This window comes from Zophobas morio, unplaced genomic scaffold (genome assembly GCF_036711695.1).
Source record: "Zophobas morio isolate AGI-343-1 ecotype UQ-CSIRO unplaced genomic scaffold, CSIRO_AGI_Zmor_V1 ptg000012l, whole genome shotgun sequence".
In the NCBI taxonomy this organism is placed as follows: Eukaryota; Metazoa; Arthropoda; class Insecta; order Coleoptera; family Tenebrionidae; genus Zophobas; species Zophobas morio.
This window is the reverse complement of record NW_026972117.1, coordinates 15,606,908-15,631,286: the sequence shown is the minus strand read 5'-3', so window position 1 is coordinate 15,631,286 and position 24,379 is coordinate 15,606,908. Positions and strand designations below refer to the sequence as shown.

The 24,379-nt window shown below is 41.4% G+C and overlaps 1 protein-coding gene across 5 annotated transcripts in view; it reads left to right on the top strand.

The window, feature by feature from the left end:
• The window catches only part of Sls (sallimus), a 195,337-nt gene that overhangs the window by 109,646 nt on the left and 61,312 nt on the right, over positions 1 to 24,379 (top strand). For 4 of the 5 annotated variants that reach the window (XM_064054558.1, XM_064054555.1, XM_064054554.1 and 1 more), the window contains 14 exons: positions 9,069 to 10,641; positions 10,691 to 10,920; positions 10,971 to 11,562; positions 11,612 to 12,384; positions 12,451 to 14,307; positions 14,357 to 14,500; positions 14,550 to 14,951; positions 15,006 to 16,604; positions 16,659 to 19,417; positions 19,478 to 21,365; positions 21,419 to 21,650; positions 21,702 to 22,060; positions 22,407 to 22,749; positions 22,806 to 24,240. In XM_064054558.1, coding sequence (XP_063910628.1) covers positions 9,069 to 10,641; positions 10,691 to 10,920; positions 10,971 to 11,562; positions 11,612 to 12,384; positions 12,451 to 14,307; positions 14,357 to 14,500; positions 14,550 to 14,951; positions 15,006 to 16,604; positions 16,659 to 19,417; positions 19,478 to 21,365; positions 21,419 to 21,650; positions 21,702 to 22,060; positions 22,407 to 22,749; positions 22,806 to 24,240 — 14,186 coding nt within the window. Of the gene's footprint in view, positions 1 to 3,221; positions 3,628 to 9,068; positions 10,642 to 10,690; positions 10,921 to 10,970; positions 11,563 to 11,611; positions 12,385 to 12,450; positions 14,308 to 14,356; positions 14,501 to 14,549; positions 14,952 to 15,005; positions 16,605 to 16,658; positions 19,418 to 19,477; positions 21,366 to 21,418; positions 21,651 to 21,701; positions 22,061 to 22,406; positions 22,750 to 22,805; positions 24,241 to 24,379 lie in introns of those variants that run through there. The other variant, XM_064054557.1, reaches the window with a different exon arrangement.

Genomic DNA, 24,379 nt, shown 5'->3' with positions numbered 1-24,379 from the left:
TTAAAACTCATGTTCCAAATTTTTCATCCATCGCATCGCCACAGTGTAATATTTTGTCTACACAAATTTCACTGATCATTATCATTTGAATTCCGCAAAAAGTTACATTTCCGCACTAGTGTAGTAATGTATTACTTATTTTAGCGCAATTAAAGCGCCATGGAAGCTGTCATAAGTGAAATTTTGTATACAGCCTACCGCATTATTTTCACACACGTGTGAGTACACAACTCAGCTAACGCCTCGCTGTCAGCAAACCTCACATTCGCACGATAATAATGCTTTCATCCCATCCCATTTCTGTGGTACTATAACCATTATATTCTTTCCTGAAAATAATAATTACATTAGTAAAAAATATACCAAAAATACGAGTCATTCCAGATATATGACTGTAAACTACAAAAAGTTATAATAGTTCAGATTTTATACATTATTATTTTATGTTCCAAAAAGGCCGCATAAACTCGATGGTGCGTTATCAAGAACGCTCTGAATAACTCTAAAAAAATGCCTGAACCAAATTTTTTAAGATATTAAGTTTGAAAGCTGATTTGTTTTAATGATCTGCATGTCTAATAGCCAATTAAATAATTATTTATTAATAATTTAACAATAATTTCATAGAATTTACACATCATTTTTAACTGTTGACAGATCAATTTTGACAGGAATTTAAGACTGTCACATTAAAACATGTCAGAATTACGAAGTTAATTCTTAGTATTGAAGTTTAATACATCCAAAAATTTGGTTCACGAATTTTTTATTTATTTTTTTTTGCGAGTTCTTCAAAGCCTTCTTAACAATGTACCTTTGATCTTATGCGTCATTTTTGTAACACCTGTATACAGTGATTATAAATGTTTGTCATATATTTCATATACAGGGTGAGTCACCAAGTGCGCGGCCTTGATATCTTTTCTTTATATTATTAGAGATAATAGAAAAAAGTCGCAGACTAAATTTGTTCTTTAAGTATAGTACATTAAAATTATTTTCGATAATATAGTGTTTCGTTTCTGAGGCATAGCACAGTACTTTTTAGTTTTTTAAATAGAACACCCTATATATTGGTAGATATTCTGATTAATTTTTCCTAGGGTCTTTAACTATAGTTTATTATTGAAATTTTTTAACACTGGAAGCATTTACAAAAAAATCGCAATGAAGTTATTTTCAAATCTGTCTTACAAAGTTTTATGAAGAGAAACAGAGTTACGAGTTTTTTTTTGAGATATTGATTAAAACAAATTTTAATATACAGAGTGTTTATAAAAAATCTAAACCATTACAATTTTCAACTACAACACCCTATATTTTATTACTCCATCTTACTGTTTTTTGTTCTTTTTTTTCTCACTATGTCGCTATGTCTCGTAAAGATGTAAAAAATCGCAATAAAGATGAACTTTAATTACAGAAAACAAAGAGAACAAAAAATATAAAAGATGTGCAATAGTAAAATACAGGTGTCCTATTTGTACATTAACACTCCGTTTTATTTATTATATATTTCACGGAAATTGGAATAACGTCAATATTACATCGGAATTTAAAAAATAATCTATGATTATAAAGTCTAAGAAGAGGTTAATCTGAATGTACACACTGTACAGTTGGAAAAATAATCTTAAAACATGGTCTTAAAAGAACCCTACAATTTTAATCTTTCATTTTTTTCTATTTCAAATAATTAATAGCTCACCCTGTATATTACCGAAAATATAAATTTGCCATCCATATTTCTAGAAAGCTGCAAAAGCACCGCTCACTTCGATGCGCCAATAATCTTAATTTCTAATGAATCGGTCGATAGAAAAAATTGGTAACGTAATTACGAAAAAATAGAATAAATGTGACACATCATAAAATGTAATTCAAAATGACTGCCAAATAATATTCACAAAATTTTCCAAAAATACAAATGTTTTAATTAATTTTTGATTTAACTCTTACATAAAATTTATGCTGGTATTTACTACAGGCTTAAACGTAGATCGAGTGTAATAATTTGCATAGTTTAAAAATAAATTTAATTTATTCTTAATTTACCGCCAAATTTTTTCTAGGTTAGACATAATTACCGCGTAATATGTAACTGGAATACGTAGTCACTTTGTATAGAAGGTAGTAGTGTTTTGGGACATAAATTTGAAATAAAAGTAATATTTGAAAAAATACAAATTATGATTAAAATTTTTGCAAAAAGCTTGTTTGCAATAGAGTGTTTGTCTGATCCAATACATAGTAAAAACTCTCTAATTTTTTTTTGCTTTCAGATCTTTGCATTCTGCTCTATTTTTGTCACAATATAATAATCTAATGTTACTTTAAAAATGACAAAAATGGGCACAAAAAATTTCTAAAGATAGATTTTTATGATCTCACCTGCAGCTCACTACTTCTAGAACTTCAGTCGTAATGCAAGAAATATTTATATCGTGGTTCTAAAACAACTGTATTGCTAATACTTAACAAATTAGTAACACAAAATTTTGAAATTTTACAACAAAACTAAACTGTCACATTGTTAAATGAAAAGAATTACAACTTTTATTTATTGTAATACAAAAGTTTGTTAACCAAATGTTGATAAAGTTAACTAGGTATAAACTAGAGAAATTTAGACAAGCTTCAATCCTCACTACCGTAGAAGCGGCGATGTTTGTTTAAAAAAATCATAATGAGCACATCTCGACAAAATTACTCGAGAGAAAACAAAATCCTCACCTCAAATAAAATAAATAAATAATTTATTTTATATAAATATAAAAAAAATATGTAAATAATGATTCAGCTGAAAACATCAGACCGGTATATTTTTAGCAAAAGCGGCCGCATTTAGCTCCCCATTTTTTCTTTTCAGAAAATGCGATAAATTATTGCAAAAAAAAAATATCAAAACAGCGACGCTCTTGAACTTCTTCGGCGACTTCTACAATGAATGTAGCTGAATTAAAAAAAAAAGTTTTCCTAGCACCTGGTGTCCCCCATTGTTCGGCAGCTCCTCTCCCAACGCACTTTATTTTTAGCGCTATCAAAAAAAAAGTGTCCAGGCAATAAAACGTCTTGAGTCTTAGCAAGACAATTTCCTCGAGAGTGGGCCAATTCTCGAAAGCCCCCTCTCGAACTTTTCCAGCCAACAAGAGCACGGCTAATTATCATCCGAATTAACAAAATTGAGTCAGAGAAGCGCTAACCAGGGCAGCAGCCGTCACGTATCGCGTATCATCGCGCTGAAAATAGCCCCCTTAGCCCCCACCAGTGCGGCAGTGGCGTCCGCAGTGGGAGAGCCTCCTGCATTCTTCGCTCGCAATTCGCAAACGACCGACGTCTTGGTAAAGAATCGGGGATGATGACTTGAACTTCTGCTAACTGAAGCCGTGGAAGGCACCGAAAACGCGACATAGACTACTTTTACAATAGTGATTTTGTGCAGATTTGATTTTTTCTGAAATTTTGATTTTTGTGTTTGTGCGGATTTTTGTGGTGACGAGATGAATCGACAGCAGCAGCAGCAGGTCTCGCAGACGCACCAGCAGGTGCAGCAGACCCAGCAGACTCAGCAGAGGGTGGTCAGGACTGAGCAGCACGTCACGAGACAAGTCACCGGTCATACGACAGGTTAGGATTTTCATTTCATGCTTTGCTACCGATTCATCCTCATCAGCAAGACGCGATGCTCATTGGCTTTCATTTTGCATAAGTGCATGCTGGGCGAGACCTGTAGGACAGCCTATATTTAGCAGGAGTGCTCTCAGCGGGCCTATTATTTATTTTTGTGGAAACGGTGCCAAAATCGCTGCAGCCACGAAATAACACTACCTAAACCAAACACGAAACGACGTATGGACCAAAAGTAGCGAACTGACTAGCGCGAGCCTGTAGTCACATGACCCACTAGACACCTGATTCCTGACCTGCTTAATCCAGTCCTGCTTTTTGGGGTGCAAAACTCGACCACCAGGGGATGGCAAAGGCGGCTTGCGCCAGCACGGTCAGGATTAATGGTATTTTTTTTAATGTTGGCGTTTGGCTCTCAAAATCTTCTTGTAAGTGTTTTGCCAAACCTTGGCAAGCCGCCTTTTGGAAAAGTCGTATCAATCACCGTTAAAAATAAGTTGCGAAATTGCGCGCGTTGGAAGAAATTTTCAGTTCTGTTTTTGGATTTTGTTTTATAAACACGGACATGATTCGTGTTGCGCAATTTCACTTGCAAATATTTATGCGAAACTGGTGTTTGCGAAGAAACAGAAAACAGCATCTTTTTGCGAAAAGCTTTATTTAAAAATTTCAGTGGGAGCATTTCCGTTTCAATTGGATCGGAATTTGGCACGTAGCATGGAAAAGACGAATATTTTTAACGAGCACTTTCGAACATCCTGTAAATTTGGCGGTAAAATATCAAATTTTGGCGAAATGTTTTCAGTTGTTTCAGAAGCATCTAAAAAAAAAAATGAAAATTGGCATTTTAGGAAATTTTAAATACATATTTAGTTCGATTTTCAAGAATTCAACTTCACTTTTATCTGATACATAAGGAAAATTCTTAAAATTAAGTTGTTTAGGAGTACCAAAAATGAAAGACAAAAAAAAGTGAAATATAGCAGGATACAAAATGATAAACATACAGGGTGATGAAAAAATGACGTATCTGCTCGATGGAACATTGTTAAGAAGGCTTTGTAGAACTCGAAAAAAATGGTCAAAAAAATCCCTGCAGCAAACTTTTGAAAATATTGAACGTCAAAGCTGAAAAATTAACTTCGTAATTCTGATTTGCTTCAATGAACTGCATAGACAGTTAAACAATTCATTTTTTACTGTTGACAGATGCATTTGTGACAATTTTTATTGCGATTTTAAATTTTCAGTTAAATTCAAATTAAAAAATTTTGAAGTTTAATATTTTTAAAAATTTGGTTCAGAGTTTTTTCAAGTTCTTCAGAGCCTTCCTAACAACATACCATGGAGCAAATACCTCATTTTTCAACTCTGTATTTCTCCTGAAAAAATATAGTGTTTTGAATCCTAAATTTAGTAAACCAAGAAGTCTAAATGTGCGATGTTCAGATTCCACTGTCGCATCGAAAGCTATACTATTAATCAACATTAAATTCCGGGTGATTATTAATGACTGAAGCAAATTTTTGGGTTGGCAATTCTGAATTATAAGCAGGAGTGTTGGCATGCCAGTTCAGAGTTGTCAATTTTGACATGAGCGCGCCTAAAAAGCCAATGAGAAAATGGCAACTCGTGAATTGGTGCCCAAAAGTTCAATTTTACATCAGGTGTGGCATCATAAAATTTTAAATATGTTGCCAACCTGACAAAAAAAAACACAAACTCGTTCGGTATTAATTATGACTGATTTCGTATTTTTTTGGTTGTGTCTCAAATATCAGAAGTAGAAGTTCATTGGCTGTATGAAAGCAACAAAGTTAGGAGTAATTATTTTGTGTAAATAGATGGGTTTTATTTGCTTAACACTGTCAAAATTTTAGCGTCATACAGTCTGTCATAAACTTTTGACAGTTTTTGACACAAGCTTAATCAGTCAAACACCAGTAGTCTAATACTATTTTCAGGATTTTCAGAATTTTAACTAAATTCATTTGATAATTATCAACTTAAAATGAAGTTGTGATCTGAACTTGTTTATACACTTACTCATTAGACTTTACGATTGAAGCAAATTTTTGGGTTGGCAATTCTGAATTATTGGCAGCAATATTTAGATGTCATTTGACAGTTGTCAGTTTTGACATTCATGCCCAGAATTTGAATTTGACATCAGATATGCCACCATAAAACTTTAAATATGTTACCAATCTGTTTACAGCAAAAATTTTAAGTGATATAATTAAAAAGATACAATTAAAAAAAAGTAGAATTATGTATCTATAGCATACTCAAATAATAAATGGTCATTGTCGTTCAAATTGTCTCCCTAATATTTAAAATCAAAAATTTTTGGAAAAAATATTTTCGACAACGAATTTGAGTCTTCAGTATTTGAAAACGAAGTTCTAGAAAATATTCGTGTTCATTTGGGAAAAAATACAATTATAACAACAACAAATGAAATATCCAAAATTTACCTGATATTATATTTGATATTTTGTTATAATTAATCGAAGGTTCGAAGACATGTACAGGATGTCTGTAACTTATCACAACTGCAATTATCTTTTGGCAGCTTGTCAAAAATGAGAATCGAACTAGTAGTCGTTGACAACTAACTGCATGTCACTATAAAGCTAAGCGGAAAATTTAAATATGGTTAATTATTAATTGTTATTTAAGTATAACAACTGTGTATAGACACTGTTTTTTGAAATATCGTTACCCTAGGAGAACAGGTTCCCATTGATGACAGGTTTAAATTTTTTTATGGAAAACAATGAAGGTGCTAATATACTATCACAAAACTTAGAGGTTTTATTAGTAAAGTAAAGTAATTATCTATCTGTTGAACACTTGAGGACTTTAACTTGAGGGTTTTTGTCTGCAGTAACCACTTTGTACTGGTAAAAATTTTACTTTAAGAACGTCGAGCATAAAATCTCGCAGAAATTCGCTTCTTTGGAGGACACATCATAAGACGTCATTTAAAAAAATATAACTAAATTTACGTCAGTCGCAGTGCATTGCAGGTGATAAAAGACCACCACGTTGTTGCATCGCTGTGAAAATAAATATATGAGAGTGTTTTATCACCAATGGCTATAAAAAAGCATCGTGATGTTTTTCCACTGGCTGGAATTGTCTAAGTCGTGAAAGTTTGATTAACTTAATTGTTGAATGAAGAGGTTATCCTTTATAAAATGACCGAATTGAAATACGTAAGAAAAAATGTGATCTAGAGAGACTATGCTCAACACTGATAAAATTTGATTTGAACAGGTTTTGTAAAATACGGTGATTCTTACTAATTTTAACTTTTGTTTTTTCTCAAATTAAAACTAATTTTAAACTAAAAGGCAACAAGTGTCACCTCAATTAATTAGTTATTAGTTAATCTTGACCTGGATTATTTGAGAATACATTCTGGTAGCAAATAGAATAAATACTTTTGCAGATTTTTTTTATGACATTTGCTGTCATGCATCACATTTTCAACTTATATCTTTCATACTATCAAAACATATGTCATAATATAAATGACAGCCTTGCTTGGTCAAAGTAAGTCTTAATTTTCGTCACAATGTCAAACAAATGGATAAAACGAGCTTTTCTTCAACAGCTGAACGGAAGGGGGTGTCACTTAAAACGTTTTTCTCGTATTGGAGAAAATTTGTCATTTCTGTTGACATTATTAGGTTGCCTTAACACGACCTTAAAACGGCCTTTTCACATATAGGCCTATTGGTACTGTGACGTCAAATAAAAATAAGTATCACTTCATGATATATGTTAATTGCAGTCACAAAGTGAGCTGAAATACTGGAGTGATGGGACAATTATTAGTGTACACTCTGTATGAATTATAATTTACACAATACATCTAACATCATGTTTATAGTCTCTCAAAATAACCACTGTTTTTAATGATTGTTATGATAAATCACTCACCATAATTTTGCACTATATGTTAATTAACACTCAGTTCACTGGATACGTTTTTTAAAATGGACGTCGATGATAGCAACTAAATGAAAAAAAAATAGTCAAGAAAAAGTATCTGCATTATGTAAAAGTGTAAAAGTTTTTCGATAAGATTTTGCAGCTATTTATATTTCGGCAGAATTCAAGAAAAAATGATAAAAATCAAAGATCTTATCAAATGAAGATGGCACAAATCCTCAGACGTTGACCCTACATCTGTTTTTATTTTCGTAACAAAGTAGTTTTTTTGAGCATACTTTTCCAATCTCGGACCCCTGAAATCACCATGTTGAACCCATCTGTTCCAACTCCATCGCTCAGTAATAAGCGCAAAAAAAAAACAACAACCGTAGACAATACCGACGTCAGATCACTCTCTCTCGCAATTGCATAACATTAACACTATTAATGAACTAATTAAGTAAACATTATCATTATAGCTTGTTACGTTTCCTCAAACAACCAACTAACCGAAACACCTATAAACCGGACGCAATTGAACCGGAGAATAACGTACTGAGTGCTCACTCAACTCCTGTCAAAATACCGTAAGCCCAATTACCGTCATTACATGTTTGTGCCGATTCTAACGGAACTGGGAAAAATTTCCAACATAAAAGTCGCAAAAATTCGTCAGCTGGGAAAGCACGTGAAAAATTCTTAATCCTGGCCTGCGCCCGATAAATTTACATAATTTATGAAGCGCGCTAGCATCTCATCGAGTGCTCCCATTGGCACGATAAAAATAGGTGCTCCTAAAATGGACGGTGTAACGCGATCCAAGTCGAAAATAGTCGCTGCCCGGTCGTCCAGTCGCCTCACTCCGACTCTGTCATCCGAAAAATGCCGCTAGCAGGCAGACAATTTCTTTTTCCGAGGTTTAGGGGAAAGCGGGAAAGTCAAAACATAACCTTGGGTGGTTTATGGGGACATCCAACTTTTGTTTAGGCTTTTCGCGCCAAATCACTTGAGAGCGGCTGATAACGATTAAAAATATAAGAGGAGCTTGAACTTAACCGTCTCAAAAAATCAAGGTGATATGCTGCGAAAATAACGTTACATAACGTACATAAGGTGCCGCCAGTGGCCAAATTTAAACCCTTTATAAATCCAATTGCGGACTTGGTACGAACTCGTCCGGTGTGATTGCTGGAATTTGAGTTATTTAGAAGAGATTTAGCAAATTCTTGCCTCAAACCAACCCACCAAATCGTAGTACCGATTGGGGTTGGGTGGTGCATCTTCTAATACACCCGCATGTTAAAGAAAAGCAAGTAACGCCATCTTAGCTAGCATGATTTCTTCAAAGCCAAGTTACAAAGAATTTATAAAATTAAGTCGCATGTAAAACGGACCTAGCTCTCAATCTTCCGATTTTCCGGCTTTCTTAACCAAACATTAAAAGACTGAATCTATGGAAGCTCAACCCTTGACTAAAACTCTTTTACTTCTTTCAGTGCAAGGCGGCCAGATCCAGCAACAGGGCTATCAGCAGATTGCCGGATTCGGCCCCAACGCCCAACCCCCTGTTTTCGAGAAGGTCTTTAGCAATGCTCGTTTTGCCCAAGGAGGCGTGGCATCCTTCGAAGGTCGCGTCACCGGCAAACCGCAACCGGAAGTAACTTGGGCCCGCAAAGGCGCCCCCCTTCTCTCATCCAATAAGCACCGACTAACCTACAACGAAACGACTGGAGACATTACGTTCCAGATAAACCAAATCGGCCCAGGCGACGAAGGCGAATACGTCTGTACGGCCAAAAACCAGTATGGCGCCGCCATATGCTCGGTATTCATTCAACCGGAAGGCTTCCCGATGCCTCAGAGGCAGGCCTTCCAACGACACGAACAAACCACGACCTACTCGAATGGGACTTTCGTCCAAGAAGACTTTAAAATTGATACTTTCGAGTACAGACTGCTCCGAGAAGTGTCCTTCAGGGAATCGATAACGAGACGGTTCGTCGGCGAGAGTGATTACCAGTTGTCGACGACAGTCGAGAGGTCGTTGGGTCCACCCGCTCCACCACAAATCTCGCAGAAGCCGAGGAATTCCAAGCTGCTTGAAGGGTCAGATGCGGTATTTTCCGCCAAAGTATCCGCCAATCCGAGACCCAGGATCACCTGGTTCAGAAATGGCCAAAGAATCACAGAAACGTCCAAATACGAGTCTAGTTTCTCGAATAACCAAGCGACGTTGAGAGTCAAACAGGCCACTTCTGAAGACTCCGGACATTACACCTTGTTGGCAGAAAATCCACAAGGGTGTATCGTTTCTTCGGCTTACTTGGCCATCGAACCAGTCACCACCCAAGAAGGCTTGATCCATGAATCCACCTTCAAGAGCCAGCAAACCGAAAGCGAACAAACTGATACTGGAAAGACCTTAGCCCCCAACTTCGTGCGAGTTTGTGGCGACAGAGATGTCACCGAAGGAAAAATGACCCGTTTTGATTGTCGAGTCACCGGAAGACCTTATCCGGAGGTTACGTGGTACATTAATGGTCGCCAGGTCACTGATGACCACAACCACAAAATTCTCGTCAACGAGTCAGGCAATCACGCCCTCATGATCACTACGGTTAGTCGCATAGATTCCGGTGTGGTCACTTGCGTGGCCCGCAATAAAACCGGAGAGACATCCTTCCAGTGCAATTTGAATGTTATCGAGAAGGAGCAAGTGGTAGCGCCTAAGTTTGTTGAACGGTTCACCACTGTCAATGTAAGAGAAGGAGAACCCGTTTTGCTTAACGCCAGAGCCGTTGGCACCCCCACCCCACGAATCACTTGGCAGAAGGACGGTGTCCCTTTGTCTAGTAGTCATGAAATCAGAATCGCGATTGACGGTGGAGCCTCTTCCTTGGATATTCCAAGGGCCAAGGCGTCGGATGCTGGTTGGTACCAATGTACCGCACAGAATGTGGCCGGCTCCACCGCGACTCGCGCCAGGTTGTTTATAGAGACACCTCAAGGTCCCGCACAAGAACCGAGACGCTTACATCTACCCCGACCGACGAAAGTCATCGAACCTGAGTAAGAAATCTTTATTTTTCATGAATCAGTTTTTACGAAATGTTTGCAGACCCGAACCTGGTCCAGAAGTGATCTACCTCCGTCATGTTGAACGCGCGAAGCCGCACGCTGCGGCTCCCGAAGAAGATAGGGTGTATCCCCCACCCCAGTTTATTATTCCGTTACAGGACGCAGTTCAGTTTGAAGGAGGCAAAATTCATTTCGAGGCCAGGATTGAACCAGTTGGAGATCCCACCATGCGTGTGGAATGGTTCGTTAATGGAAGACCCCTAGAAGCTAGTAAGTACTTGAAAAACACAAACGAACTTTCGGTAACCGCTCAATTCCAGGTTCCCGAGCCACTATAGTGTTCCGTTTCGGCTTCATCGCCTTAGACCTCATCAGTCTTGTTTTAAGAGATAGCGGCGAGTACGTTTGCCGCGTGACTACCGCGACCGGCTGCGTGGAATCCAGAGCTATGCTCAGCGTTAATCCCCGCGCTTCTATTGAACAGACGAGTCAGCACCCAGACAGTCTGAAATACATCCAACAACTTGAAGATTACTCCAAATACCAACGAAGCGAAAGCCTCGAGGAGTCAATCAACCAGAAACCTCACTTCATCCGTCCACTCCAAGATCTTGGCGAACTGCAGGAGGGACGCAACGCGCATTTCGAAGCGCAACTTACCCCAGTCAGTGACCCCACGATGAAAGTGGAGTGGTACAAAGATGGCCGACCAATCACTGCCAGTTCAAGAATCACTACCATCTTCAACTTCGGCTACGTCTCTCTCAACATAATGCACCTACGGGCCGAAGATGCAGGTTCTTACACTGTGCGAGCTGTGAATAGGCTCGGGGAAGCTATCAGCAGTAGTACACTGCAAGTTTATGCCAGGTCTACAGTCACCGGAGATTTGGGAATTCCGGAACAACAAAGGTAACACTGACGAATTCATACAACTTTTCACTACATTTGTGGGTTACAGATACATCGAAAAAGTCGAAGAGTTGGAAGCTTACCAACAACAACAACACCAAAAATACGTTTTAGAAACGCCCGAAAGTTCCCAACCTCCAGAATTTAAAACGCCAATTAAAGACCAGATAGGTATCCGCGAAGGAGGTTTCGCGCATTTTGAAGCCAGACTGGAACCCGTGGGAGACTCCACTCTTAAGGTTGAATGGCTTAAGGATGGTCGACCTGTAGAAGCGAGTTCGAGAATCACCAGTTTCTTCAATTTCGGTTACGTCGCGTTGACCATCAAAGACGTAACGATCCACGATGTGGGTAATTACACTTGCAGGGCGTATAACGCTCTCGGCCAAGCCGTCACCAACGCGCAACTGAGTGTGGTGAGCAAGAAAGATATCATTTTCGACTCGCAACATCCTGGCGGCCTTGAAAAAATTCAGTATCTTGAAGATACGAGCCGCTTCAGTCGCACCTCTAAAGAAGAGGTCACAGTTACACAAAAACCAAGGTTTTTGGGACCACTTAAAGGTACTAATAAGATAGTTGAGGGCCAACGTGCGCATTTTGAGGCACGTGTTGAGCCTCAAAGTGATTTGACTTTGAAAATTGAATGGTACTTTAATGGCAAACCCATACAGAGTGCTAATAGAATACAAACATATCATGATTTCGGGTACGTGGCACTCGACATCACTAGTGTGAGGGAAGAAGATTCCGGAACTTACACAGTCGTTGCAAGAAATGCTTTAGGTGAAGCACAGTTGTCAGCCAGCATGGTTGTTGAAAGTAAGTCATCACCACAAACACCGTACCTTGTCAAATAATAATTAATCGTTATCCGTTTAATTACAGCACGTGCCAGCATTGACACTAGAAGCATGCACCGCTCGGCTTTCGACAAGACACAAAGACTTGAAGAATCCAAATTCGTAGAACCACACTACGACATTGTTGAAACATCAAAATCTAAACCCATTTTCGTCGTACCTCTCTCTGACCCACAACCTCTAAGTGAGGGACGCAACGTTCATTTAGAATGTCGCTTGGAACCAATGGGAGACCCCACCATGAGAGTTGAGTGGTTCTGGAATGGAAGACCTATCACCGTAGGTTCTAGATTCAGAACATACAACGACTTTGGATTCGTCGCTCTCGATATTATCCACGCCACCGCTCTAGATTCTGGAGAATATACAGTACGAGCTGTCAATCAACTCGGCTCTGCTCATACCTCTGCCTGTGTTCGAGTAATCGAACGATCCGACATCATAACCGAAACCCAACATGAACAATCACTTGAACAAATTCAAATGCTTGAAGATTCGTCCAGATACCGTAAACACGTGAATGAGGACGTTACAGTTTCACAAGCTCCTCAGTTCACCCGTTCTTTGCATAACATTGAAACCGTTGAAGGCACTAACGTCCATATGGAATGTCGTCTTCAACCAATCGGTGACCCCAGCATGAGAGTGGATTGGTTTTGTAACGGAGTACCCGTAAAAACCGGTCACAGATTCCGTCCAGCCTACGATTTTGACTACGTCGCCCTCGATCTCCTTAGCGTTTATCCATCAGATTCCGGAATATATACTTGCCAAGCTCGCAACCAACTAGGCGAAGCTGTAACATCATGCTCGGTAAAAGTTATCGCAAAAAAGGATTTGCTTCTGGAGACGCAACATCCAGCAGGTCTTGAGAAAATACAATACCTTGAAGACGCTTCCAGATACAAGCGTACTGAATTTGTTGACGAACAGGTCACAGTTAAACCCAAATTTGTCACCCGTCCTAAGAACCTAGAAAACATGGTTGAAGGCCATCATGCACACTTTGAGTGCAAACTGGAACCCGTCACTGACCCAAATTTGAAAGTCGAGTGGTTCAAAAACGGACGACAGATTACGATTGGACACAGATTTAGACCGATCCATGATTTTGGATACGTCGCTTTAGACATCGTCGACTTGATTGCCGAAGACTCTGGTACTTACACCTGCAGAGCCACCAATATGATGGGTGTCGACGAAACTACATGCGTTCTTAGATGTAGAGCTTCCGGTCAAATTATTACAAGCACTCAGAATGAAATAGGTCTGCAACAAATCCAACATTTGGAAGATCGCTCCAAATACCATCGCGCTGAAGAAATAGAAGAGCGCACTACTCAAGCTCCAATCTTCACTACTTCTCTGAAAAACATTGACATTAAAGAAGGTCAGAGGGCCCATTTTGAGTGCAGGTTGATCCCAGTGTCCGATGCTACGATGAAAGTCGAGTGGTTCCACAACGGGCAACCATTAAAATCTGGTTCAAGGTTTACTGAAACTAACAACTTTGGTTTCGTCGCCTTAGATATTTTGTACGCGTATCCAGAAGATTCCGGTACTTACACGTGCAGAGCTACCAATATTTTGGGAGAAGCTGTAACCTCAGCCGTCTGCAACGTCCATTCGAAGAAATCTATTTATTCAGAATCCGTCCACGAGGGCGCTCTTCAACGTTTGACTCAATTGGAAGATGCTTCTCGATACCAGAGACAAGTCGTTCAAGAAGAAGTCGTTAATCAAGCACCAGTTTTTACTTTACCGATCAAGGACTTGAGAGTCGCTGAAAATCAAGCTGGTCATTTCGAAGCCAGATTAATTCCAGTCGGAGATGCAAGACTCAAGGTTGAGTGGCTTCGTAATGGAGTACCAATTCAAGCTTGTAAGTTGTGTGTTCTTTGGAAAGCATTACTTTTAACAATTCGTTTCAGCTAACCGACTCACCACCATGCACGATTTCGGTTACGTAGCCCTTAATATGAAATACGTCAATCCTGAAGACTCAGGTACCTACACTTGCCGCGCTGTCAACGATTTAGGTGAAGCTGTAACTTCAGCCACCTTGTTCGTCCAATGTAAGTTAACAAAGACGTTATTAGAACACCACTAATTCACATTTTGTAGCCAAAGCTTCCCTTCAATTGGAATCACAGCACGAAGGCGCTTTGCAAAAACTCCGCCAACTGGAAGACTCCACCAAGTACCAGCGCCGTGAAGAAGAAGAAGTCATTGTAACTCAAGCTCCTAAATTCAGTGTCCAACTGAATGGACCAACTGATCTAATTGAAGGACAAAGCGCTCACTACGAGTGCCGCATTGAACCATACCCTGACCCAAGCATGAAGGTTGAATGGTTGCATAACGGACAACCTTTAACAACTGGACATAGGTTCAGAACAGCATACGACTTTGGTTTTGCCAGTCTTGACATTCTCACAGTCTATGCTGAAGACTCTGGAGAATATACCTGCAGAGTGACCAACCGCTTGGGTCAAGCACAGTCGTCAGTAAATACCAACGTTAAATGTAAGCCTTAGAAAAAAAACATGTCTTACTTTTACTAACACTCCTTCATTGTAGCTAAGTCATCTATAATTCGTGAAACTCAACACGAAGAAGCTTTACAAAAGATTCAACACCTTGAAGATGAATCTCGCTACAAGAAAGTAACTCAAGAGGAAGCTATTTTACTAGAGAAGCCGCAATTTGGTCGTGGCTTAAAAACCATTGAGAACCTACCTGAAGGTTCTAGTGCCCATTTGGAGGCCACCTTAACACCAGTCAATGATCCTACAATGAGAGTAGAATGGTTCTGTAACGGCCGTCCCATTCAAACTGGTCATCGTTTCAAAACCACCTACGACTTTGGTTTCGTAGCCCTTGATATTCTTTACGCTTATGCTGAAGATTCAGGAACTTACATGTGCAGGGCAAGAAACGCAGCCGGTGAGGCTGTTACCACAGCCAACGTTGAAGTAATTGCCAAATCCGGACTGTACCTTGACACCATGGATGAACAAAGACTTAAGAAGATCCGTGATCTTGAAAGCTACGAGCGCCCCAAAAAGGAAGAAGTGGAAGCCCCACAACAACGTCCGGTCTTCCTTACGCCATTGGTCAGCCTCGAAAATCTAAAAGAAGGTGACCACGCACATTTAGAATGTAGAGTGGAACCAGTCAACGATCCTAACCTCAAGATAGATTGGTTCGTCAACGGCGTTAAACTGAAAGCAGGTCACAGGTTTAGGACAACCCACGACTTTGGTTACGTTGCTTTGGACATATTGTACACTTACGCCGAAGATAGTGGCACTTACATATGCAAAGCCACTAATTTAGTAGGAGAAGCTGTTAATACATGCACTATTAAAGTCGGTGGTAGGAAGAATATCCTGCTGGAAACTCACCATCCTGAAGGTCTTGAAAAAATAAGAGAACTAGAGGCCCAAGGTCGTCCTACTCGATTGGAGGTCGAGGAACCTATCCCAACGCCTCCTCGTTTGGTAACAGAACTACGCGGCACCACCGAAATATATGAAGGCCAAACTGCGCACTTTGAAGCGCAAGTGGAACCAATCCATGATCCTAACCTCAGAATTGAATTTTATCACAACGGCAAACCTCTACCTTCTGCCGCCAGATTCCACATTACCTTCGATTTTGGTTACATCGCTTTGGATATCGGACATGTGGTACCCGAAGATGCTGGTGAATACTCAGTCAAAGCCATCAATAATCTAGGACAGTGCACATCTTCAATCAACTTGAAGGTCATCGCTAAAGATAACATCATCTTAGAGTCTCAGCGACCTGAAGGTTTAGATAAAATCAGACAGTTAGAAGAACACGTGCCTTACAAGAGACCTGAACATGAGGAACCAGCCACAAGGCAAAGACCAGTCTTTACCCAACCTCTTCAGAACATCGACTCTATTCCAGAAGGTCAAACGGCTCACTTTGAATGCCGCCTTATCCCAGTTGGTGATCCTACACTCAAAGTGGAATGGTTCCGCAACGAAAAACCTTTGGAGGATAGTTCCAGAATCACAAAGGTGCATGACTTTGGTTTCGTCTCCCTTGACATCACACACGTTCGTGATGAAGACGAAGGTGTCTACATCTGTCGGGCTTCCAATCCTCTGGGAGAAGCTGTCACGACTGCTTCTATGAAAATTAGAAGTAAGTACATTTGATTAAAGCAATTTAGTAAAATTATAAAAATCGTTTTTACAGCCAAAGCCAGCATCCAGTTGGAAACTCAACACCCAGAAGCTCAACGCAAGATTGCTCAGCTCGAGCAACCTCTCGCTCCACGCCCAGAAGAACCAGAAAGACATTTCGAGAAACCCATCTTTACTCAAATTCTCACTGGGCCTACAGAATTGTGGGAAGGACAACATGCCCACTTCGAAGCTAGAGTCGTACCAGTTGGTGACCCCAATTTGCGCTTCGAATGGTACGTCAATGGAGTTGAGCTCAAGCTGGGTTCCAGATTTAAAGTAACCCACGACTTCGGTTTTGTCACACTCGACATTATGTCTACGGTACCAGAAGACTCTGGAGTTTACATGTGCAAAGCTATTAACAAGTCCGGAGAAGCCGTGTCGTCAATCTCGATGAAAGTTAAGTCTAAATCCAACATTGTAGGAGATACACTACAGCCCGACGCATGGCAGAAGATCCAGCTCAAAGAGGCTGAAATGAACAAAGTACCTGAAATGTTCGTGGACACCACCCCCCAGCAACCTCCAGTTTTCACTACCCATCTTCAAAGTTACGATAAACTGGTTGAGGGACAACACGTGTATCTCGAAGCTCAAGTCGAACCCAGAGCTGATCCAAATCTTAGAATCGAATGGTTCAAGAATGGTGTCACCTTAACCACCGGAACGAGATTGCGTAGTACATTCGATTTTGGTTTGGTGACTTTGTCCATTAATGGATTGAGAGATGATGACTCGGCAATTTACACCTGCAAGGCTACCAATTTGTTGGGTGAAGCCATTTCAACTTGCACGCTCAAAATTGAAGACCGTCATTGGCTACTCGGCCAGACTCTTCACCCAGATGCTATCCCGAAACTTGAGGCTTTGGAAAGACCGCAAGAACCTCGTGCTGAACAAGCAGAACCAACATACGAGCTTCCGATATTCATCAGCCATTTGAACAATGTCGAGTGTATGGAAGGGGATAACGTTCACTTCGAATGCAACGTGGAACCTTCCAAGGACCCCACTCTCAAAATCGAGTGGTTCGTCAACGGGAAACCTCTACCGTCTGGTACAAAATATAAGTCGACTTACGACTTTGGATACGTAGCACTTGACTTAAATCATGTCTATGAGCACGATGCCGGAATCTATACTTGCAAGGCCACCAACAGCAAGGGTTCAGCAACCACTTCTGGTTCACTCCGCGTTACGTCAAAAACCAACATTTATCTTGACACCCAGCATCCACAAGGAAAAGCTGGTTTAGAAGCCATCTTGGACACTGAAGAGGCATTCGCTGCTAAATACAGACGTGCAGACAGCGCACCTGAGCACGATTTCGCTAAACCGATCTGGACTACCCCACTGAACCCTGAATTTAGACTTGTAGAAGGCCAAGCTTTACACTTAGAGGGTGTCGTAGAACCTAAAAATGATCCTAATCTTAAGATCGAATGGTTCTTCAACGGCAAATCTTTGGACCATGGTACTAGATTCAAACTCACCAGCGACTTCGGTTTTGTCACTCTTGACCTCACCGATGTCTACGAAAGAGACCAAGGCATTTACACCTGCAAAGCGTCCAACAAAGTCGGTGAGGCTTTCACTTCTACCACGATCTACTGCACAAGCAAAGCCAACCTGATCGAACGCACTCAACACCCGAAAGGACAAGAAGGATTGGAGAAAATACAAGATCTTGAGGATTCTCTCAACAGACCTGAAGCCCAAATTCCGGAGAAGGATGAAGGACACGCACCTGTGTTTACTTCAGAGTTTACTCACCTCACTAATCTTAGTGAAGGCGAAATTGCTCATGTTGAAGCTGGTTTAACACCCATCGGGGACCAAACTATGGTGGTTGAGTGGTTCTACAACGGCAAAACCATCGAAGCCTCCCATCGTTTCAGAACCGTTCACGCTTTTGGAATGGTGGTGTTGGAAGTTTTAGGATGCAAAATTGAAGATTCTGGTACTTACACTTGCAAAGCTACCAACAAATGGGGCGTTGCTGAACAAAGCGTCACTCTCGAGTGTACCGAAAAGATCAAGGGACAGAAACCCAAATTTACGACCCAGATTCAAGATATTGTTGGTCTCAAAGACGGTCAATCCGCGCACTTTGAATGTACTTTGGTACCTGTTAACGATCCTGACTTGAAAGTCGAGTGGTACCATAATGAGCAACAGATCCTTCAATCCTCGAGGATTAAGACCGTTTCTGACTTTGGTTTCGTGGTGATGGACATCTCGTACATCCAAGACCACGATTCTGGTGAATATGTCTGTAGAGCTTACAACAAATACGGCGAAGATTTCACAAGAGCCACTATCTCTGCACATGGCAAAGGTGGAGTATTCTCAGAGACTCTACAACCTGACTCTCTCGCAAAGATTAGAGAGCTGGAAAGTCTGCAGGGACAACAAGCTCAAGTACCTACCACTCCAGTAACAGAACCACCTAAATTCATAACACAAATACAAGATGTGACTAAACTCGTTGAAGGACAAAGTGCCCACTTTGAGGCCAGACTGACACCAGTGACTGACCCCGACTTGGTCGTAGAATGGTACTACAATGGCAAAAAGTTACCACATGGACACAGATATCGTACTTTCCACGATTTCGGCATCGTGATTCTAGATATTTTGTACTGCTACGAAGAAAATTCCGGTATTTATGAATGCAGGGCCTATAATAAATATGGCGAAGATAGCACAAAAGCCAACTTGAAATGCGTCTCTAAGGCTAATTTGATCCTGGACTCGCAACTGCCGCGGGTAAGTCGTCTAACTCTAAACATAACATCAATATTGTATTTAACATAACAATTGTTACAGGGCATGGAAGGCGGATTAGAGAAGATTCAAACTTTGGAAGATTCTCTAACTCGTCAAAGAGACGAAAAAGTAACGGAAGAAAAAGGCAGAGCCCCCGTTTTTACGGTACCACTCTCCAACGTGGACAACCTAAGAGAGGGTGAGAGTGCTCACTTCGAAGCCCGACTTATTCCAACCGACGATCCTAAACTGAAAGTCGAATGGTTCTGGAATGGCAAACCGTTGAGAACTGGTTCCAGGTTCCGTACCTTCTGCGATTTTGGTTTTGTTATTTTGGAAATCTCGCCTGTTTACCCCGAGGACTCTGGGGAGTACTCATGCCGTGCCTTTAACGACTACGGTGAGGCTGTTACTACCGCCTCCATGAAAGTTCAAGGAAAGAGAAGCATTATCCTTGAATCCCAACTACCAAAGGGCATGGAAGGCACTATTGATAAAATCGCGGAACTTGAAGGGCTTGGAGTGATTCCATCTCAGGCTACACCTGACGACGACACAGGCAGGCCACCAGAATTCATAACTACGCCCTCTGACTTGACTCTCGGTGAAAATGCGTTGGCTCACTTCGAATGCAAGCTGATCCCAGTCAACGACCAGAGTATGAGAGTGGAGTGGTTCCACAATGGTAAAGCTTTGTGGGCAGGTTCTAGAATCAAGACCATCAACGACTTCGGTTTCGTAATTCTTGAAGTATCCGGTGTTTATCAGAGAGATTCCGGGTTGTACACTTGCAAAGCCACCAACAGGCATGGCGAGGCTACAGTTTCATGTAAGTTGCAAGTAAGAGGTCGCACGGGCATCATCTTAGAACCTCAATTACCATCGAACTTCAAATCCGGAACTGAAAGCATTCAAAAACTTGAAGAGACGCTTTACAAACGCGAGGAAATCACAACTGAAGAAGAGAAACCAAATCCTCCGAGGTTTATTGTTGAAATTAAGGACAACGTCGATGTTCCTGAAGGCGGTCCAGTGCACTTTGACTGCCGCGTGGAACCCACGAATGATCCGACCATGCGTATTGATTGGTTCCACAATGGACGACCTTTTGCCACTGGTTCCAGAGTTCACCAAATCAACGACTTTGGCTTCATTTCGTTAGATATTGACTACACTTACTCCAGAGATGCAGGAGAATACATTTGCAGAGCCACCAACAAGTGGGGCTCCGCTACCACCAAAGCAACCGTAACCTCAAAGTCCAAACGTAACATTGACTACGAGTCTCAACTTCCAGCGGGCATGAGCGCCGAGAAACTCAAAGAACTGGAACGTGGTAAAGTTTCTGAGAAACCACAAGAAGACAAGACTTATTCTCCGCCTAAGTTTATTACACAAATTGAATCGACGACGATCGAAGAATCAGAATCGGTTCGTTTTGAATGCCGCGTTGAACCAAAAGATGATCCCAAACTGCGTATTGAATGGTACAGGAACGGAAAACTGTTACCGTCTGGACACCGTTACAGAACTGTGTACGACATGGGATTCGTTTCCCTTGAGATATTATACGTATACGCAGAGGATTCTGGAGAATATGTGTGCCGAGCTGTTAATGACTACGGCGAAGACTTCACCAAAGCAAATGTTACGTGCAAAAAGTTGCCCAATATCATTCTCCAGAACCAAGTGCCTAAGGGCATGAAGAGATCAGAAACTCTCATGCAGATGGAAGCTGCTATTAAAAAATACACATCAGAGATTCATTTAACTGAAGATGACTTATACGACGTTGACAAGAAGCAACCACCACGATTCGTTACACAAATTCTGAATCAAGAAACGTTGGTTGAAATGCAGACTACGAAATTCGAATGCCAGCTGGCACCAGTTGGTGATCCTAACATGAAAGTGGAGTGGTTCTTCAACGGGAAACCTCTTCCACACAGTAAGTCAAACTGGTAAGTCGATGTATGACGATTTCATGATTTCGTTTTACAGAAAATCGCTTCACCCCGATTTACGATTTTGGCTACGTTGCAATGAACTTCGGCTGGGTGTACCCCGAAGACAGCGGTGAATATCTTTGCCGCGCTACCAATTTGTACGGTATGGACGAAACTAGAGCCATCATTAAGACAGCTGGCAAGCCTGGAATTATCTATGACTCACAATTACCGAAAGGTATGAAGAGTATTGAAAAGATCAGAGAATTGGAGGCCGCTTGGCAAGTGTAAGTTGCTTTCATTTGTATTTGGAACGAATTTGATTGAAAATCTTGTAGGGTACCTGAGGAAGCTAGCGAGGAGAGCAAACCTCGCTCCGCTCCAGTCTTCGTCAGTAGGCCTGAACCTTGCGCCGTTCAAGAAGGTGATTGGGCCAGGTTCTGCTGCCGGGTGACTGGACATCCGCGACCACGTGTCATGTGGTTGGTCAACGGTCACACAGTTGCTAACGGATCGCGCTACAAGCTTACCTACGACGGCATGTACCACATGGACATCCCAAAGACTCGCCAGTACGACACCGGTAAAGTAGAAGTGATCGCTCGCAGCTCCGTCGGTGAAGCCATCGCCGAAACAGAACTGAAGGTCGTTCCTAGACACGATGATTACAGAGGGGTTCTTAAGAATTCGCCAAGACGTAAGTGCGGCACCAGTACTCAACAGACATACTTCTATATACTTGACATAATGCACATATACCGTGAAAACATGCAAAAGTGTCAGACATTTCGCTTTAACACTCCATACCTATACACTACCTCCTTTATAGTCCTTCCCTATCTTCTGCTTCGATGAACGTCGGCATTCAAAAAGGAGTAAGAGACAGGTATGCCATTGTTTATAAGTATCGTTGTATGTTGCATGTTGGCCCTCTCCTGAAATGTGCATCATGTGTTAGATGATCGTATATTATAACAATGATGGTATATAGTGTATGTCTTGTCTTTCACTCGGTTCGATCTAATCGGTCGGTTTGACTTTAGCATGGTACGATCTCGAGTTGACTCAGTACCAAAAGGAGCGCGCTGAAACTGAACTCGAACGAATTTTCGACGAACGTAACACGCTGCAACGCGAACAAGGTATTAACGTCACGGGAGTTCACGTTCAGTCTAAAGACTTCAAAGAGGCAGAAACGGAATGGCAGAAGTCGGTTAAGACTAAGAAAACCGATGACTACTACAACAAGTTGCAAGAACTTGAAAATGAACAAGTAATCAAAGAAATCAAACTGAGGGAATCGTCACACCAGTTTGCTATTCCGGGCGAGAAAGTCGTGTCGAGTTCGTTGGCCAGAGGGATGGCACAGAAATATCAAGAAACCTTGTAAGTGACCTTTGCACTTTTTCTCTACAAGTGTCTAACCACCTATTAAATTACAGGGAACAAAAACCTGAAAAAGTTGATCTCAGACCCATCCCACACTTACCCAAAGAAACCCAACAAGTCACACCACACCGTGATCTAGTGCAGCTGAGAAGGACCGACAAAGGCAAAGAAATGGGAGAAGAACGCGAAGTTATCATCGATTCAAAGAGGGGTGCTTATCCACCAGACCCCACCGAATCCGGTGTCCACGGACGTGAAGTCTACGTCACCAAACAACGTCAAACACAGAAAGAAAACGTCGGAGATACAGAAATTACTCGTCATATCACAGCCACCGAAACCACAGACGTTGAACACAAAGCCAAAACGCAAGAGCGGTTAGTCCAAGGACAGGTACTTCCCAGCAACCCACCCGTCTTTACCAAGAAGATCCAGCCTTGTTTAGCTTTTGAGAACACATCAGCCCGATTTGAAGTTGAATTCGACGGTGATCCACTACCTAAGATCACATGGTTCCGTGAAGACTTCCCCATTACGAGCTCCCCAGACTTGACCATCTACACCTTCAGTACTAAGTCGATTCTAGTCCTGCGCCAAGTCTTCGTGGAAGACTCTGGTGTCTTCAGCGTTGTCGCCGAAAATCGCGGCGGTACCGCTAAATGTAGCGCCAATTTGGTTGTTCAAGAACGCAGAAGCCAAGCTAGAGGAGGAGTAGTACCACCTAGCTTCGTCACCACGATACAAAGTGCTGCTTCCAACGTAGGTCAACTAGTAAGATTTGACGCCCGCATCAACGGTACTAAACCCATCGATGTGTACTGGTTGAAGAACGGCAAGAAGATCGTCTCAGACATCCGCTACAAAACTCTAGAAGAAGACGAAGTCCACACACTTCTCATCATCGAAGTAGTACCCGAAGACTCCGGAAAGTACGAATGTGTGGCCATCAACAGCGGAGGTGAAGCCCGTTGTGAAGCCGATTGCGTGGTACAAAGACCCGCTACGCCGTCGAAACCCGCTAAACCTACCACTCCCACTAGCGAGAAAGCACCCACCATTGTGGAGCCCTTGAAGGACCAGAAAGTACGCGAAGGCCAAGCTGTGGCTTTCCGTTGCAAAGTCGCCGGTAAACCGGCACCCACGATCAAGTGGCAGAAGGGCGACAAGATCATCAAACCGTCGAAGTATTTCCAAATGGTCAAAGATGGGGATAATTATACGCTGAAGATCTCAGAAGCATTCCCTGAAGATGAGGGTGTGTACAAGTGTGTAGCTACGAATCCTGCCGGTACGGTCACTTTACAAGCTAATTTGAAAGTACTGGCACCGGAAACGCAAGAAGTAGCACCTTCGTTGACACCGATGAAGGATGTTATCGTACCTGAGGGAAGTCCTGCTCAGTTTAAAACTACTGTTGCTGGGAAACCCAAACCGACCATTCAGTGGTTGAGGGAAGGGTTCCTGATTCCCGATTCGCCAGATTTCCAGGTAAGATAAATAGTTTTTTTTTTATTAACGTCTTTGGACTTTTTGTGGAAATGTACATAGCGTCCAGAGGTTAAATAGGAAAAGTGAAAAAACACACGCTACAAAGTATACTTTTTTATATTTTTAGAAAGGCTCACGG